The 18630-nt window shown below is 40.7% G+C and overlaps 5 protein-coding genes and 1 long non-coding RNA gene across 7 annotated transcripts; 3 read left to right on the top strand and 3 right to left on the bottom strand.

The window, feature by feature from the left end:
• Nucleotides 1-24: 24 nt before the first annotated feature.
• LOC111793010 (uncharacterized protein HI_0077) lies at nt 25-4980 on the top strand. The gene is made up of 8 exons (XM_023674673.1): nt 25-520; nt 676-917; nt 994-1090; nt 2145-2328; nt 2436-2517; nt 2612-2681; nt 2783-2965; nt 4881-4980. The coding sequence occupies exons 1-7, from the start codon at nt 62-64 to the stop codon at nt 2852-2854; spliced, it is 1206 nt and encodes a 401-aa protein (XP_023530441.1). The 5' UTR covers nt 25-61; the 3' UTR covers nt 2855-2965; nt 4881-4980.
• Nucleotides 4333-5345, top strand: LOC111793011. 2 transcript variants are annotated; one of them, XM_023674675.1, is made up of 3 exons: nt 4333-4738; nt 4881-5041; nt 5323-5345. In XM_023674675.1, exons 1-2 carry the CDS (start codon nt 4629-4631, stop codon nt 5002-5004), a joined length of 234 nt encoding a protein of 77 aa, XP_023530443.1. In that variant the 5' UTR covers nt 4333-4628; the 3' UTR covers nt 5005-5041; nt 5323-5345. The 2 variants fall into 2 exon arrangements, with proteins under 2 accessions (XP_023530443.1, XP_023530442.1); XM_023674674.1 differs by lacking the exon at nt 5323-5345 and adding an exon at nt 5165-5267 and having other exon boundaries at nt 4338-4738.
• A 1354-nt stretch (nt 5346-6699) lies between these two features.
• LOC111793975 (leucine-rich repeat extensin-like protein 4) lies at nt 6700-8978 on the bottom strand. Its single transcript, XM_023676069.1, has one exon. The coding sequence runs from the start codon at nt 8105-8107 to the stop codon at nt 6872-6874; it is 1236 nt and encodes a 411-aa protein (XP_023531837.1). The 5' UTR covers nt 8108-8978; the 3' UTR covers nt 6700-6871.
• A 2320-nt stretch (nt 8979-11298) lies between these two features.
• LOC111793438 (mitotic checkpoint serine/threonine-protein kinase BUB1) lies at nt 11299-15497 on the bottom strand. Its single transcript, XM_023675309.1, has 14 exons — nt 15340-15497; nt 15094-15241; nt 14776-14933; nt 14602-14692; nt 14399-14509; nt 14219-14306; nt 13944-14047; nt 13772-13843; nt 13587-13676; nt 13341-13498; nt 12631-12685; nt 12408-12542; nt 12199-12320; nt 11299-11799 (listed from the first exon to the last, which is right to left on the bottom strand). The coding sequence occupies exons 1-14, from the start codon at nt 15414-15416 to the stop codon at nt 11610-11612; spliced, it is 1599 nt and encodes a 532-aa protein (XP_023531077.1). The 5' UTR covers nt 15417-15497; the 3' UTR covers nt 11299-11609.
• An 809-nt stretch (nt 15498-16306) lies between these two features.
• Nucleotides 16307-17953, bottom strand: LOC111793440. The gene is made up of 2 exons (XR_002814936.1): nt 17845-17953; nt 16307-17013 (listed from the first exon to the last, which is right to left on the bottom strand). It is a non-coding gene; the product is annotated as an uncharacterized LOC111793440 (long non-coding RNA).
• LOC111793439 (squamosa promoter-binding protein 1-like) lies at nt 17007-18446 on the top strand. Its single transcript, XM_023675310.1, has 2 exons — nt 17007-17583; nt 17902-18446. Exons 1-2 carry the CDS (start codon nt 17243-17245, stop codon nt 18134-18136), a joined length of 576 nt encoding a protein of 191 aa, XP_023531078.1. The 5' UTR covers nt 17007-17242; the 3' UTR covers nt 18137-18446.
• Nucleotides 18447-18630: the final 184 nt, after the last annotated feature.

The raw sequence follows: 18630 nt of genomic DNA, 5'->3' as shown, positions 1-18630 counted from the left end.
GAAGTGGGTAAAATCTCTTTCCGAGTCAGCCAAATTGATATAAATATCGTGCGGTACACAAATGTTGGCACTGTTGGAATTGATGAACGAGCGAGCGATGCAGCGTCTTCAACTCAAAGCTCTACTTATTTGGCCGACTTTTCGCTGTTCTTTTCGCGCCAATATTCATTCTCAAAGCGTCAAGCTAAATTCGTCCTTGTCTTTGTCTTCTTCTTTAGAATACACGCCGTGGTCTGGTCTGAAAGCTTGGAGGCAGAGCCCTATAAATGAGAATCGATTTTGGGGAAGCAATGGACCAGAGGCTTTGGTTGAATCATCATCAAATGGGTTTCTCTTCGACAGCCGAATTGAATCGGCGTCGTCTCTTGCAGAGTTGGGTGCTTTGGTTCTTTCTACCAGTGATCCTTTGATCAAATCCAGGCTCTCGCATCTCGCTTACTCCAGATGGTCTCTCGAAGATCTTCCGATTGGTGTTTTCGAAGCTCCTCGTCGTCCTGCTCGACCTCCTCAACCCAAATTGGTTCGTTCTCTATATTTCAGTAAATTTTTTATACTCGTGAAATGTTCGTCTCTGTTCTTGAAAGAATCAATTGTTTTGTTTGTTTGAACCTGCTCTGGATTATGAATTTGTTCATGATTTGATGAAACTTTAACCCATGTCTTGCATAAATCCAGGTCTCTCCAAGGGAAATTCCGGCTCCCAAAAGCTCGGGGTTGCCTCTGAATGCTTATATGCTGCACAATCTTGCTCATGTTGAGCTTAATGCAATTGATTTGGCATGGGACACGGTTGTTCGATTTTCGTGCTTCAGTGAAGTTCTTGGTGAGGGGTTTTTTGCTGATTTTGCTCATGTTGCTGATGATGAGAGCCGTCATTTTACATGGTGTTCACAGAGACTTGCTGAACTTGGATTCAAGTGAGGAGATTATAAACCTTGGGTGTAGTAGTTGATATTTGTTCGTTATTACTTACCTTGATTATATTGTTACAAGATATGGAGATATGGCTGCTCATAATTTGCTTTGGAGGGAGTGTGAGAAATCATCTGACAATGTAGCTGCACGCTTGGCTGCAATCCCGCTTGTCCAGGTAAACATATGTCCATGCTTAGTTCTTTGCTTCTTCATACAGTGCTTGAAATCCTTGAATTTTTGAGTATTCTACTTTTGATTATCTAGTCTAGAAGTATAAAAAGGATGACTAGCCTGATCTGATGTGAAGGGATGGGGTCGAAAAGGCTTCTGGAAAGTACTTTGGATGAGGAATGGTCGAACTCGAACCTTAAGGAAGTTGAAATGAGGGTGGGTACTAATTTGTGAGTTCCTACGTTGGTTGGAGAGGAGAACGAAACATTCCGTATAAGGATGTGGAAACCTCTCCCTAGTAGACGCATTGTAAAACCTTGAAGGGATGCATGGAAAAGAAAGTCCAAAGAGGACAATATTTGCTAGTAATAAGCTTAGACTGTTACGGATGATGTTAGAGCTAGACATTGGGTGGTGTGCCAGCGAGGACGCTGGCTCTCAAGGGAGGTGGATTGTGAGATCCCACCAGTTGGAGAGGGGAATGAAACATTTCTTATTAGGGTGTGGAAACTTCTCCTTAGTGGACGCATTTTAAAACCTTGAGGGGAAACTCGAAAGGGAAAGACCAAAGAGGACAATATCTGCTAGCCGTGGGCTTGAGATGGTATTAAATCTAGGCACCGGGCGATGTGCCAGCTAGGAGGCTAAGCCCCAAAGGGGAGTGGACACGAGGCGGAGTGTCAGCAAGGATGGGGGTCCCACATTGATTGGAGAAGGGAATGAGTATCAATGATGACGTTGGGCCTCGAAGGAGGGTGGATTATGAGAACCCACATCGGTTGAAGAGGGGAACGAAACATTCTTTATAAGGGTGTGGAAACCTCTCCCTAGAAGACGCGTTTTAAAACTTTAAGGGGAAGCTCAAAAGGAAAAACCCAAAGAGGACAATATCTGCTAACGGTAGGCTTGTGCTGTTATAGAATATACATTTAGTATTGAAACATGGACGGGGTTGGGTGCTATGGGGAAGAGATTCGATTTAAGAAAATAAATAGAAAATTAAAGGCAGAGGTAGTATTGATCAATGTTCATATGTATATATGTATCACATTCTGTAGGAAGCTAGAGGACTTGATGCAGGGCCTCGACTAGTGAAGAAACTAATAGGCTTCGGGGATCATAGAACATCTGATATTGTAGCTAGAATTGCTGATGAAGAAGTTGCACATGTCGCGGTTGGTATCGACTGGTTCATCCTTGTCTGTCAGAAAATGGAACGCGCTCCATGCTCCACTTTTAAAGGTTTATATCCTCCACGATGTCGGTTTCTTTTCATCTAAATGATACGAGTCATATAGAATACAATGCTGGACTTCCCTGTGGTAACATCTTTGATGGCACCAATGCAGACTTGTTAAAAGAATACAATGTGGAACTTAAAGGGCCTTTCAATTATTCAGCTCGAGACGAAGCCGGCCTTCCACGTGATTGGTATGAAAACTTCCCATCTCGGTTTATAGTCGAACATGTCTCTTCCCAACTTTCAGTCAATCGTTTCTGCAGCTCTCATACTCGTGCTTTATAGGTACGACATGTCGAACACGAACAAACAGGATGAGACAAGTGGAGGAGCTAAAAATGAACAACTATCTGTGGTACAAAACCATCAACATTACTTGATCTAATGCCTGTATTTTCATGAAAAAGCGTTTGTTTTGTTTCATTAGTGAATTTTTGGTATCAAATCTCATTCCAGGTTTACAATAGGCTCGCTTCCGTAATATCTATGGAGAGCAAGAACTCAAGTTTGCATGGGCCCTCAGAATGAGTTGTGTGATTGGCCTTCTTCCTGTGTTCTTGGAAGACATCGCTGTTATTGCATGCTGCTTGGTTAAAAACCTTACAACGTTTAGTGAGTCTGGAGCACAGTTTCATAATGGTTAGTTTCCTTTTTTCTTTTTTCTTTATCTAAGCCATCGGGATTAAGAGCATGAATTCGCCCCCAGACTAATGTAGAACTGTTTGTGCATCTTTAGATCCATCATTTTTTATCCGAACACTCTGTAAATTTTGATTAGAATGTGAAAATATTAAAATGAACACAACCTATAACCTCTGTAGATTAAATTTTGTAGAATTAATGAATCTACTTGCCTAAGTGTATGGCTGTCTTGGCTAGATGGAGAAATGTTAAAGATTTTCTTTAGTATTTGGTCTGAATGTGTGAGATTCCACATTGGTTGGAGAGGAGAACGACACATTCCTTACAAGCATGTAGAACCTCTCCCTAGTAGATGTGTTTTAAAACTGTGAGGCTGACGGCGATACGTAATGGGCCAAAGCGGACAATATTTATTAGTGGTAGGCTTGAGTTGTTACAAATAGTATCGGGATTAAACATCGGGCGGTGTGCCAGCAAGGATGCTGGGCTCTTACATTGGTTAGAGAGGAGAACAAAGAATTCCTTATAAGCATGTGGAAACCTCTTTCTGATAGATGCGTTTTAAAATTATGAGGCTGATGGTGATATACAATGGGCTAAAACAAACAATATGGTGCCGCCTTTGTACATCCCAATTTCCCTTTATTAACACTACAAAACTTTGAAACGAAGAAGAGAGAATGGGACTATAGTGAAGTTTCCTACTTTGTTGTTGGACTTTCCCATGAAGATGACTCGTGGTTATAGCAACTAGATTTCTCAAACTTTTTTTTTTTATTGCACCCCATTTTGGAATTTGGTCTTGGATAAAGCTAAATTTCTGATGTGTTAAGCTCTTTCGACTCATAGCCTAAATTGTTGAATGATGCTATGCGGGGTCGATACTTGCATATGCGCAGAGCAGCTATGTGTCAAATATGTTGGCTTATCGAGTTGGTTGCTTCTTCGATACGAGGGAGAAGTCAGACTTGAGCATGATAAAAGTGTCAGTCAAACATGTCCTAGAGTAGGAAGAGATGTCTTACGCTCCGTGGAGCCATCTTCCATTATTCGTGCAACAGAAGCTAGCGACAAAAGATAAGACCAGCACAATAAATGTCTTTATGGGACGGACGTGTTTGAGCCTGAGTTAAAGATTTGTCTCTCAAGTTGGGTCGGTGCTATGTGGACGGATGTCAAAAACTTCCAAGTGTATGACTCATATTTTTCCTTTTCCTTCTCAAATAAAAGATGAGTAATCCAAAGTTGAAGAATGATTAATTTAATATTAATATAAATCAATAATCATCCTAAAGCCAACCACTTTATCCATCGACATAGAAATGAAAGATTTGGAAAATTCAAACTTCATTATAAAAATGCAATTTTCCTTGGAAAAGCAAACATTTCCGTCGTCATCTAAGACCTTCTTCCATGACACATCTGTACAGTTTGGTTCAACCCCTTCAATAATTTAATACTAATCCTCAATAATCTACAAAACCATCATAACAATAAGAATTAAATAATCCCCACAGAATAGTAACAAATTCACAATTCACAACACACAGCCTCCACTTAGCATCTTCTTTATTTAGAGCAAAGGAATTCGATCATCGCCGAAAACCAAGGCGAAAGTGAGAGAGAGAGAGAAAAAATAAAAAAAAGAATTCCAACGAAGATGTGCTGTGGAGATGGCGATTGTAGGCCATTGGGCTTCTTGCTCGGCTTGCCTTTTGCATTCGTTTCTCTTATTCTTTCCCTGGTCGGCGTAATTATCTGGATTGTCGGGTAAATTTGTCGAAACTCCTTTAATTTTTAGCTTCTGGGTGTTCATGATTTGGTTTGTTTCGTCTGAATCTGATGCCCCTTTTCACTTTTCTATCGATTTCTATCGATTCATGACTGTATTTGCTCTGGGTTTTCGCTGCAGATTGACGCTTTCTTGCATATGTCCTTGTTGCTTGTGCTTGACGGTGATAGTGGAGCTAGCGTTGGAGCTGATCAAAGCCCCAATTCATGTCATGCAGTGGTTTACTTCCCAGATTCCTTGTTGATTGTTCATAAAGGGAAGCGGGAGAAGCTTTAGAGTGTGTAAGTATCCTATCTTTGTTCTGTAAAATTTGCATTTGATATGAACATGTAGCTTTGGGATTTCCTGTCTCTGATTGATTATGTTTTTTTTTTTTTTTTTCCTTCCTGTTTTTGTTTCTGTAGCTTCACTGAAATGGGCTTCCATTGACTGTTTGTGACATCAATAATCAATATAGAATCAAAGTTGTCTTTTTACAGTATTTCTGAATGAAAGTTATATTCCCTACGAAGTTTGGTTTGCTGAATTCTGTGTTCATATTGAATCTGTCCTATACTTGTAGTTGCTCAGTATAATTGCCTCACCATCTGAACCAACTCCCGAAATCACATAGCTTCTCATTGCTTGTGGAGAAGTAGAGGTATCAGAGCAATGGACAATAGCTTCTCCATTAACGAGAGATGGAAGCTTTGCTCATTCTTACAAGCTTCACAAGCATTATTGTCTGAGTGTTCTTGCTTGGTCAAGATTTGTGAGATTTCATATCAATTGGAGAGGAGGATGAAGTGTCAGCGTCCTGTGCTCCGTACGCTCCGAAAGGGAGTGTATTGTGAGATCCTACATTGGTTGGAGAGGGGAATAAAACATTTTTTATAAAAGTGTAGAAACATATTCTTGGGAGATACGTTTTAAAAACCTTGAGCGGAACCTCGAAAGGGAAAGCCCAAAGAAAACAATATCTACTAGTTGTAGGCTTCAACGGTTACAAATGGTATTAGAGCCTTGAGTAATGTATCAATGAGGATGATTACAAATGGTATTAGAGCCTTGAGTAATGTATCAATGAGGATGCTGGGTCCCCAATGGGGTGGATTGTGAAATCCCATATCGGTTGGAGAAGGGAATGAAACATTCGTTGTAAGGGTGTGGAAATCTCTCCCTAGTAGACACATTTTAAAACCTTGAAGAAAAAACCCACAGAGGTCAATATCTACTAGCGGTGGGTTTAGACTATTACACTACTGATCTTAGAGAGTTCTACCAAGATGCATATCCATCGGCTCAGGCCAGAAAGCAAGGGAAGCTATCAGTAGCATTACTGATTGCAGGAACAGGCTCTCGTATGCTAACACTATATCAGACTCTTAATAGTTCTTGACTGATACTACTTTAAGCAGTTGAGATTCGAGGTTCATCACTATGCCTCTTCACTAGTTTTAACTACTTATACGTCATCTTCAATAGTTTGGGTCGTAAGGTCTCATATACAAGTCTCTAGTGATTATAGTAAGAGGATAAAATAAGGTTCAAAAGTTGGGAGCTCAGCAAGAAAGAAGCCTTTTCGATCCCGCCAACAATAATCCTTTGAAAAATGAAAAAAGTGGTAGTGGTACTCCTGGCTCGAGAAGCAAAACGGTCGACATGTTTTTTTAACGAAAGTATGTGTTGAATTGACCAAATTTGAACATTCCTTGCAGTAAAATTGAAAGTTATGGACGGTAATTCAAGTTTTTCATACGGTGCCTTAAAGGGTCAAATTATCATTTTCTCGTAATTTAGGTTTTTCTCTCTTATATTTATAGAGTTTTCTTTTGGTTCGTGAAATTGGGCTTTAATGACCTTCGGGCCCAACCATTCGACTTGCGTTTTATTAGCTTTGGACCTAACCCGTCTGAATTTGAGCTTTGACCAAATTTGACTCGACTCAATGTAACCTAAGTTTGAACAAATTATCTCTTCCAACAATGATTCAAAAAACCAAGCAAATAAAACTTTATCCAATATCAATAATACACACAACTAATACAACAAATTCACAAAATCACACACTTTTCTAACCCAAACAAATTGACCTTATTATCCCTCAAACCCACACATATTACAACATTAAATCACAAGTGGGCAGGGGCAACAACGGAAGAAGTTGAAGAAATAGGCGCCGAAGCCGGAACCGCCGCAATACTTGAACCATAACCACCGCCACACGGATGCTCAAAACAATCCACAGGACGCTCAACCACCGCACTACACTCCTTCTTACTCCTCTGCAGCGGCTTCTCCGGCACACAATTCCGACGATCATCAAAAGCAACCCCTTCCGCCGTCAAATTCCGGCAAACCCCTTCTTCCTCACAAAAGTAATTATAAGAAACCGTCACATTCTCCAAATTCGGAAGGTTACAAAGCCCTTCAAACAAATTCCCAGTAAACAAATTGTGAGCCAAATTCAATTGCTCCAATTGACCCAACCCAGCTAAACTATACGGCAAAGGACCCACTAATTCATTAAAACTCACATCCAAAACCTTCAATTTGTACAAGAACCCAATTTCTTGCGGCAAACAGCCTGATAAACTCGTGTTGATCAACAAAAGTTCTTCTAAACTGTTTGCAAAACTTGCAATCGTCGGTGGAAGACAGCCCTTCAAATTGTTGTTGGCAAAGACAATCACGGAGGCTGATTTTCCACCGATGTTTCGAGGGATAATGTTGGTGAAACGATTGCTGTTTATAAAAATGGCGTCGAGGCTTTTGTTGAAGAGTTCAGGGGGAATTTGGCCTTCAAATTCGTTGAATCGAAGGTCGAGATATGTTAAGTTTGGAAGATGAAGAACAACAGAAGGAAAAGGGCCAACGAATCTGTTGTTGCTTAAATCTAATTCGAAGAGGAGAGACAAATTGGCTAAAGATTGAGGCAAAACGCCGCAGAAACGGTTGCTGTTGAGATGGAGCAGAGCAAGGTCTGTTAAAAGGCCTAATTCATTAGGAAGGAATCCGGCAATGTCCCCGTGGTTTAAGTCGATTCCGGCGACGACCTGAACATTTGAGTCGTTGAGAGATGGGGCACAGTATACCCCAAAGTAGCTGCAAACTGAAGGCCCTACCCAATTGGTGGTATGGTTTTTTGGGTCAGAGTAAATGACCTTTTTCCATGCTTGGAGAGCAAGGAATGCTTGGTGGAGTCTCGGGTTCGTGCTCGGTGATCGAGCACGGTGGTGGTGGTGATGGTCATTATGAGTGACTACGCCACCATGTTTGGCGCTCAAGCTCTTAAACAGACAAGATAACTGAAGGAGTAACAAGATTAAAGCTTTGGAGGAGGAGGACAAGAACAGGAACGAAGCCATTGTTTTAGAATTAGAGTCTATGGGAGTGATTAGTTAGGTTGTAGGCTTAAATAAGCAGCTGCATTATGCATCTAAATCTTCAGTCTAATGCTTAATCATGCTGTATAAGTCCAATAAGAAGCTTAATTTCTTCTTGGGATGATAATGGAGGAAGAAAGTTGTTCCATTTTTCGTTCGAATAGCGACGGTTAACCGTTACGATATGCTTGAAAGTACGTATTTGGAGTAAGGCCAAGAAAGAAGAACAGAGGAACATTGGGTCTGAATATGGCTAAAAGCTTGAAAAGCTGAATGTTTATCTGCGCATGATAAAGACTTTGCTCCTCGCGGTTGTTTTCACAGTTTGTTTGAAGTGGAATCTGAGAGGGATGGGCTTAAAAGAGTCTTGAAGGAGGTTTCTTGGAACCTAAGGGTTCTGTAATTACAAGTCTTTGTTATGTGTAAATGCAACTAATTGATATCAGATACGAAAATGTAGTGTTCCTTGAGTATCAAGCTTGTTGACTAATGATGCTTAGTTCATTCAAGTTCTTTACTACCCAATGATCATTTCTTGTGTAAGATTTATCTGAAGAATTGAATATAACACATTCAAATGTGAATCCATAGCCATGATCCGAACTTGATCCTAAAGTTGGAATATTAATGCATGAGGGGGCTTGACTGTAAAGCTTCATTATTAGAACTGAAGCTCCTGTGGTTTGGTTTCAGGTTTGACAGCTGATACAAAGCAAACTCGAATGAAGTTATGTTAAATGGTATCCAAGGCCAACATTCGGAAAACATTGGTGTATATGTAACAGTTCAAGTCCTCCGCTAGCAGATATTGTCCTCTTTAGGCTTTCCCTTACGGATTTTCCCTCTAGATTTTTAAAATGTGTCTACTGGAGGGAGCTTTCCATACCCTTATAAAGAATGTTTCGTTCTCCTCCCCAACCGATGTGGGATCTCACAATCCACCCACCTTCGAGCCCCCGCGTCTTCGCTGGTACTCGTTTCTCTATCCAATCGATGTGGGATCTCACAATCCACCCCCTTCGGGGCCCAGCGTTCCGCTAGCACTTGTTCCCTTCTCCAATCGAGGTGGGATCTCCCAATCCACCCCCTTTGGAGCCCAGCGTCCTTATTGGCACACCGCCTCGTGTCCAGCCCCCTTCGAGGCTTAGCCTCCTCGCTGGCACATCATCCGGTATCTGGCTCTGATATCATTTGTAACAGCGCAAGCGCAAACCCAAGCCTACCGCTAGTAGATATTGTCCACTTTGGACTTTCCCTTTTGGGCTTTTCGTCAAGGTTTTTAAAACGCATATGCTAGGGAGAGGTTTCCACGCCCTTATAAAGAATACTTCGTCCTCCTCCCCAACCGTGGGATCTCACAATGCACCCCCTTGGGGGTCAGCATCCTCACTGGTTCTCCTCCCCACCGATGTGTAACAGCCCAAAGTCCACAAAGAAGAGAAAAGCAGAAATTGAACTTTTCTGAAATACCAAGTGCACTACAATACGCAAAGGAATTTAACTATGATCTCCAAAAAAACTAATAAAAGACCTTATGCCTCCAACAAACTATCAGTACAGCCAGAGACAGAACACCATGAACACAACCATGATAGTATAATTACGCCATGATCTCCATTAAAAACAAACATGGATAATATCACTCAGTAATGCATGAGATCAAACAAGAAAAACTCGAACCTGTAAAGGCTGCCGAGAGGGAAAGATAAGGAAATAGTCAGAAATCTCCAAGTAGATACATCGCGAAATGCGATTTCATGCAGAAATGAAGCTTCGGTATTGAGAGCGAGCTCGTGGAGACTAGGGTTTGAACCATAATCACGTATTTACTATGCCACTCATTGATTCAACGATTCACGAGCTGGAGCCTGCAACACTTACTGAATGGCAGCCGAGAGTGGAGGTAAGGGAAGGCGCCACCGGTAGGATAGTGGGCCTAAAGTTCGGCTTCTTTTTCAAATGGGCTATAAAGCCCAACTATAAAGCCCAATTCTACAGGAGTTTAGTTAAACTTGGTTAGTTGACTGGGCCAGAAATTGTACGGTAAAAAGCCCAAGTTTAAATCCCAATCCTACCTAGAGTTTAGCTGGACTTGGTTGGCCCAATGGGCCTGAAGTGGTTACGGTAAAAAGCCCAAGTTTAAAGCCCAATTCTACCGAGAGTTTAGCTAGACTTGGTTGGCCCAATGGGCCAGAAATGGTACGGTACAAAGCCCAAGTTTAAAGCCCAATCCTACCGAGAGTTTAGCTGGACTTGGTTGGCCCAATGGGCCAGAAATGGTACGGTACAAAGCCGAAGTTTAAAGCCCAATCCTACCGAGAGTTTAGCTAGACTAAATTGGCCCAATGGGCTAGAAATGGTACGGTACAAAGCCCAAGTTTAAAGCCCAATCCTACCGAGAGTTTAGCTGGACTTGGTGTGGCCCAATGGGCCAGAAGTGGTACGGTAAAAGCCCAAGTTTAAAGCCCAATTCTACCGAGAGTTTAGCTAGACTAGGGTGGCCCAATGGGCCAGAAATGGTACGGTACAAAGCCCAAGTTTTAAGCCCAATCCTACCGAGAGTTTTGCTGGACCCTGTTGGCCCAATGGGCCAGAAATGGTACGGTAAAAAGCCCAAGTTTAAATCCCAATCCTACTGAGAGTTTAGCTGGACTTGTGTGGCTCAATGGGCCAGAAATGGTACGGTAAAGCCCAAGTTTAAAGCCCAATCCTGCCGAGAGTTTAGCTGGACTTGGTTGGCCGAATGGGCCAGAAATGGTACGGTAAAAAGCCCAATTTTAAAGCCCAATCCTGCCGAGAGTTTAGCTGGACTTGGTTGGCCGAATGGGCCAGAAGTGGTACGGTAAAAAGCCCATGTTTAAAGCCCAATCCTACCGAGAGTTTAGCTGGACTTGGTTGGCCCAATGGGCCAGAAATGGTACGGTAAAAAGCCCAAGCTTAAAGCCCAATCCTACCGCGAATTTAGTTAGACTTGGTTGGCCAAATGGGCCAGAAATAATAATAAAAAATCATTAATAAAAATAAAATAAAATACTTACAAGGTCAGATGTTGTCCGGTCATAGAATATAAATTGGCTTGACTCACTCGTGTTGAGAGTGAGTGGTGCACAATCTCAAACTACGAAAAATAAAAAATAAAAGTAAAAAAATAATAAAAGAAGAAGAAGAAGAGATGAACAATATATAATCTACATGAACATCTGCATCCCGCTACATTACAGTACGAAACTCTTGATCAACAATGAAGCCTACAACAAGACAGCAATCCAGAGAAGACCCCTTATATATTACAATCATTCAAACATTTTTGTGTTTGAAACAGACGAGAAAAAACCAAGATTTCATCACCAAAACAAATGGATTAGTCCAGGTTTGCGAGTGGCAAACATGAACCAATTTACATTTTTGGTACAAACAAGCCACAAGGGGCCTGTAGCTGACCGAATTTACATCTACCTATCTTCCACAGGAGATGGATTCTTGACTAAGCGGTACACAAGGAAGCCCTCTGTTTTGCTAGTAATTCCTTTAACTTCCTTATAAGCTGAGGGTTGGAGCACATGTAATCCTGGAAGGATTCCCTTATACTCTGCAACAACTCCTTGTTGTAATCACCTAGTTTGATATTAAGCAACTTCGTGAACAGATTCTTCCACAGTTCAACGTTCCAATACCTACACCGGAACAACAGAGAGTTCAAGTCAGAGAGAGGAAGGGAAGAGGATGGTTGGTTGCTCACTCAAACTCAAACTCAAACTCAAACTCTACAAAGAGTCTATCTACGAATAAGTTTCAACTATGTCTTTAGACTTTAAAAGGTTTCTTTTCCACCCTTATGAAAGTTTGTTCCAAAAAGATCTTTGAAGAGCTTCTTCGTCAAACTAAGATGGCCACTGACGTGACGGCTAATGTTTAAAAATGAAAGGCATACATAATATCATTTCCATTATTCACATAATTGATGAAGCAATTGGCGTGCAACAACTAATAATGTAAAGAAAAGCGTGACTGCTAAGTATTTTGCACAGGACAGGAAAAGGAAACAGAGTAAAGACGCCAGAAAAATTACTAACCGCTTAAAAGAAGTTTTGGGTAAATAAACAAAGCTCCCATCAGATGATACTTTTTTCTCAACGTCCATGTAGGAACCATGAAGCATAGTGTGGACGACTACACAGAAGCCATATATGTCAACCTGTACAAACACAGAATGCTACTGATACAACTTTTGTTTTCCTCTTCACAATGGGTTTGCAGCACTAGAGTTGTTATAGAGACTGACCTGATATTTCCAAGGTTTATTCTCTAGCATTTCTGTACAACGAAAGCCAGAAGTTCGGCAATCTCCTTCAAATTCTACATTTTCAGGAAAAAGCTGCAGATCTATACCTCTTCCCCAATCAACAAGGCAAAGCCCCTACAAGATAAAGCTACAGGTAATCTTCCTACCTCTCAGCTAATGTAATGTCCTGGGAACAAAAACAAGGAATAATGAACCTACATACCTGATCATTCCAAGGACCACTACGTTCCCGAAATCCATCTTCCGTTAGTTTGCCTCTGCATAATGGGTAACAAAACTAAAGTCAATTGGTAGAGAATTATAGAATGGGAGTAGAAAATTTTTCAATCGGATGCTGGAACGGCTCAAGCCCACCGTTAGCAGATATTGTCCTTTTTGGGCTTTTCCTTTTAGACTTTTCTCAAGGTTTTTAAAACGTGTCTGCTAGGAAGAGGTTTTCACATCCTTATAAAGAATGTTTTGTTCTCCTCCTCAACCGATGTGGGATCTCACAATCCACCCCCTTCGGGCTCGGCGTCCTCGCTGGCACACTCGTTCCCTTCTCCAATCTATGTGGGACCCCCCAATCCACGCCCCTCGGGGTCCAACGTCCTTGTTGGCACACGGCCCCGTGTCCACCCCATTTCAAGACTCAGCCTCCTCACTAGCATATCGTCCAGTGTCCTGCTCTGATACCATTTGTAACCGCCCAAGTCCACTGTTAGCAGATATTGTCCTCTTTGGGCTTTCCCTTTCGGGCTTCTCCTCAAGGTTTCTAAAACGCATTTGCTAGGGAGAGGTTTCCACACTTTTATAAAGAATGTTTCATTATCCTTTCCAACCGATATGGGATCTCACCGATACGGATCATTATTTGTGGGCCAAAGTTGCAATGAAAACTAGAGTGAACTATTTAATGAAATCAACTGTTACCTTGCATAACGAATAAGCAGATTGTCAGGTTTAAAATCCCCATGGATAATGCTAATGTTGTGCAAAGTCTCTAGCATGTAAAGCATTTCTATGGTGTAATAAATACACAAAACTTCTTCCATTGTCTTCCCAAGGACTACATATAAATTAATGGCATCCTGCACCAGGTTTTAACCACACAGTTACTTACGGTGAGTATTTTAAAGGACCATACAATACAGAAAGGTTCAGAATCTGAAAATTCACCTGTAATGTGCCATGAGCCAAGTAGTCACAAATAAGTATGCTATAGTCAGAATAGAGATACATCTCATGAGCACAACCAAAACTTGACCTCTGACATTGTGAGAAATTGAGGATGAGCATAAATCGAGTTGCTAACATTCAGAAGTAATAAGCGTTTACTGAAAATCTAAAGGGCTACAACATACTTCCTTCACGGTGACACGATGATCAAGTTGACGATAAATGTAGAATTCCCAAGGAAAAGGAGGTGTTTGTATCTGACAAGCATTTGAAGGGAATCAGGACATCCAGCAAGCTCACATTCAGGTATGGTGTATTATGAATGCTTAAAGTAAAGGGTATGTGCAGATTTTCTACCTTTAGTGCGACAACATCGTCTGGGTTACTGTCAAGATATGATTTATATACTTGGGCAAAGCCGCCAGTTCCTGCACAACCTTTGATCTCATATTTCTTCCCGCCTGTAAATTTTGGCAAATGAATTAGAATTATCATGATGAATAGAGTATGAATGAAATAAGAACATTTTTCCCTCCATTTCTTACAAAATATTTCAAGAAAGCTGGTTGTTTTGAAGGATTGACTTTAGGTAGTTCTATATATTTAGGTGAAAAATCTAACTATGCCATTACCAATCTCAATAACTTTATTCCTGGATGAATTCCGCAATGAATTTAGAGCCATCTTTTTAGGGTAAGGTTTAATGCTTGAATGGTAACCCTGAAACATGCATTAGATTCATAGTCAAGTTAGTAAGAGAGTAATAACTAGCTTGCATACATCATTGGACAAGGAAAACTGCACTTTCTTACCTCATACTTCAAAATCTTGAGATTAATCTTGCTTAATAAATCTTTCATAACAGAGGAAGACCATGGATTCACGTAAGTTTCTACAATTTTAGTGGATTCACCACCATCATTCTACAAAAACGAAATTTATAAAAGTCAAAATTCCTACGTTATATACTTGAAGAAACATAATCTCATTTGCTCTGTGCTTTAAGAACACGCACCAATTTCATTGAACGAGTATTGACTAACTCAGACATCCTATCAATAAACAACATTTTTGCCTTTTTCAGCCACTCAAGGGGCTCGGCGTTCCTGTTACCAGTTAAAAAATGTAAGGAACAAGCATAATCATACATGTATTCAGCAGTATGCCCATGAGAGGGAGATAGAGATACCTCAACAAGCCAAGCTCATAAATCATGTTAGCGTCGTTTAGTCTCCCCTTGGATTCAAGGAACACTGCATACCAAATATAAAGCAAAGAATTGCCAATGCATATCTCCTGCTCCAATAATTCCTTGAAACCGGTTTCAAAATCCTCCCTCATACCAATCTACTTACACGAACAATATAATCTTAATTATTATTCAAAATCAATAAACCGAAATTACTAAAAATTAGTCAAAGTTATCTAATCAACTGCATCTACGAAACAAAGATGATTAAACTTTTAAACTCACAGATATAACAGTGAAAGAAAGATAGTTACGCACAGAGAGAAACCAAATCTTGAGAAATCGGACATCGTTTTTGTACTTGACATTGCCGCCGAAGGTTTTAATACAGTCGGAAACGAGATCCGCGAGACCTGGCCCAGAAACATTGCCGGAGGTCGAATTTTCAAGAGCATCCTTTATGGACCTGCGATTGGAACCAAATGTTCATCAATAATTTCACTGAAACTGGATGGAAGAACGATTGTGAATCAGCTCGATTACAGAAAAGAAATGAAGGAATACCAGAGCCAAGGTAACAAAGGGTCCTGAGCAGATGTTGTAGTGGTGGTGATTTGAGAATCAGGGAAGATTATCGCCATGGCGGGTAGCTTACTGCTCGTGGAAGAAACGGAAGTGAAGGATGCCGACCCAGACAGTACCTTGGCTCCGCTCCAATAAGAGCGCCATTTTTGCAATTCAAATTTATTATAGTTATTACCTTTTTGCAATTCAAATAATGCGATAAAATTCCATAAATATTTTTTACAATTTCATAAAATTATCGTCACCATATGCTGGAAACTAATTATAACATTTAAAATTATAAGAATTAAATTAATTTTTCTAATTAAAATTTTAAATTAATTTTTCTAATTAAATTTTTAATTTTATCTCAATATTAATATTAAAACATTATTATTATTTTAGTATTTAGAAACTAGCAAATTTAGTTACCAAAATTTTTGGTTTTAACCACTTGTTCTTTCTAGTTCTTGGTCAATGGGAACATGGACCCATTTAAATTTTCAAGTCATTTAGTATAGTATTGCTTCAAGAAGATGAATCTTGTTCGAATGTGGTATCAATTCATTCATATATTTGTGAGATTTCACATCGATTTGGAGAGGGGAATGAAACATTCCTTATAGGGTGTGAAAACTTCTTCTTAGTAGATGCATTTTAAAACTGTGAGGCTGACGGGGATACGTAACGAGTCAAAGCTGACAATATCTTCTAGTAGTAGTGAGTTTGAGCTATTACAGTACTCCTCCAGCATCATATGATGAGAGTCCCTCACTTATGCACCCACAATTCTCCTCTTACTAAGTCTCAAATGATCTATCTAATCCAAATTCTAATATAGGGATACGTGTCTCATTTCTTGAAGTTACCTAAAAAATTGAAAGATTCCCTCACAAAGTTTGTATACAGAGAACGAGTAAGGCTTAAGATTAGGTCGAGAGACATTCTTATCAACCAAACTATAAAATGAAAAACCCCGACTAAATTGATAATGCATTCACATTGTTTAGTCCAAAGATACTATTTCACACTTCAAGAGAATTATCCAAAGAACAACTAACCAAATTTTGACTTTAAATCGAACTTAGATCGAGGTCAAGCTATACTTGAGTGAGAGATACGTTAGGCTATGCTATCCTTTAAACCAAGTAGGGGTCCACCCACGCGTCAACGTTGTTGGAGTTAAAGGGACGCCCTTGAACACCAAGTCAGGTCCGCCCACGCGTCAACGCTGGTGGAGTCATGGGGACGTCCCGCCGGGCGCCCCACCCCCTCACAACTCCTGTAAAAAGGCACCGAAAAGAAAAACAAAAACAAAAGGATCAAAACTGCACCCTCCGATGGACAAGACGGTGACTGAAATCATACGCTCTCAACAAGCCACCACCAAACGTACCGCGACACTGCCCCAAATTATCAACTTTGACTCACAATTCCCAATTCCCAATTCATTTTCCGCTTCACAAACAGTCCCTTCCTCTTTCTCCCGCCAAACCCTCTTCCTCTTTGGTCCTACCATCACAGAGCCTCTGTCGCTGTTCCACAGGCCCCCACCACTTCACGAGAAAGCTCACACATCATACAATTAAAGGCAGAGAGAGAGAGAAATTGAGTTTTGAGTTTTGAACATTCTTCATTACCCACCCTCCCTTCGTGTACGACCATTAGTAACAGCTGCAAAAACAGACACGGATTCAGAAATAAAGGAAAGGAAGATAAAAAGTTGCAGTGTTTGTGTGTTAGTATGTGTGTGTTTGTGGTCCATTGCTTGTATCCCTTCTTTTCTCTTTAAACTCCCTCCCCCTTTTTCTTCTATAATTCTTCCACCACTCCTCAAAGCGCTTTTGGAATCTTCTCTTCTCTTCTCCCATCACTCCCACCAGTTGGTTTTTGTGGGTTTCTGATGGATGTTGGTAAAATTGAAACAGCCCATCAGCAGAAACAGAGGGTGGTGATGGAGAAGGGGAGAGTGAAGGAGGCTATGGTGGTGGTGGATGAAGACGGGGAATATGATGAGGACAAGAAGAGGAAGGGTGTGATCGTCAGTGTTGGCAGTGGTGGCTCCGGGAAGAAGGCGGCGGGCGGCGGCGGAGGGATGCGGTGTTGTCAAGCTGAGAAGTGTACGGCTGACCTGAGTGAAGCCAAACCGTACCATAGGAGGCACAAGGTCTGTGAGGTTCATGCCAAATCTCAGGTTGTGCTTGTGGGTGGGTTCAGGCAGAGATTTTGTCAGCAATGTAGCAGGTTCAACAACTTTGGAATTTCACTTTTCATCTACTTTGATATCTTCTCTTGTCAGTTGTGTGTGATTTGACATGAATTCTTTACACATCAGCTATCTCTGTCGTTTCAGGTCTTCATAAACTCAAATTTCATGTTGATTTTCAATTATAGGCCTTTTTCTTATTATTCTCCTTTATTTTGGGTTGTTGATTCATCAAACCAAACACATAATTCCATCCTAGATTTTCACATAATAAACCATTAGGAAGATGTCCAAAATACCTGAAATTTCTGCAGTAAGACCAGCTCAAACATCTTGACATTGAATTGTGGTTGTAGATTCCACGAGCTGTCGGAATTTGACGAAATGAAAAGGAGTTGCCGGAGGCGTCTGGCCGGTCACAACGAGCGTCGAAGGAAGATCTCGGCCGAGTCCAATGCTGAATGCTCCATCCGCAAAGGGACTGGTGGAGCACAGATGAAGGATAGTGTCTGTGGACAGGCTGATGATCAGGGGAGAATTCAAATGACCATTCAAGAAAACGCTGCATACAAGCACTTCCAAATCAGATAAGTTATAAACATAACTCAATCTGCTCAGTATGCTCTCTCTCTTCTGTCATTCAAGAAATGCTGTATTATATATGATGTCCCTCCCAAGCAAGCTCTGTTGATGCATCCTGATCTACATGAAAGAATTGCCTTGTTAGAGGATTAAGCCATTAATAATAATTAAACTCAAGATTAGCCAAACTTTGATCATTATCTGTCCTGTAATATGTAAAAGATCATCAATCTAGTTCAGATTGATCTGTTTCTTTCTGGTTCTATCATCAGCTGCTTATAAAATTACCTGAAATAAAAAGTACCTGCGTCATGTGTCATGTGCTTGTCAATTTTAAGAGTTACAGCCCACAATATCAGATTTCTGGAGCTGATGGTGTCACGTAGCTTTCTTCAATAATACTGGAGAGATATTATGAATTAATTTTTCTAACTACAAAGTCACGTGTTTCATCATATGACTAGATTTCGGCTAGCTGACAAACTTGCACTTGTAAGAAAAAA

Source organism: Cucurbita pepo, chromosome LG04 (genome assembly GCF_002806865.2).
Source record: "Cucurbita pepo subsp. pepo cultivar mu-cu-16 chromosome LG04, ASM280686v2, whole genome shotgun sequence".
NCBI classification, from domain to species: domain Eukaryota; kingdom Viridiplantae; phylum Streptophyta; class Magnoliopsida; order Cucurbitales; family Cucurbitaceae; genus Cucurbita; species Cucurbita pepo.
This window is presented reverse-complemented; position numbering and strand designations above follow the sequence as displayed.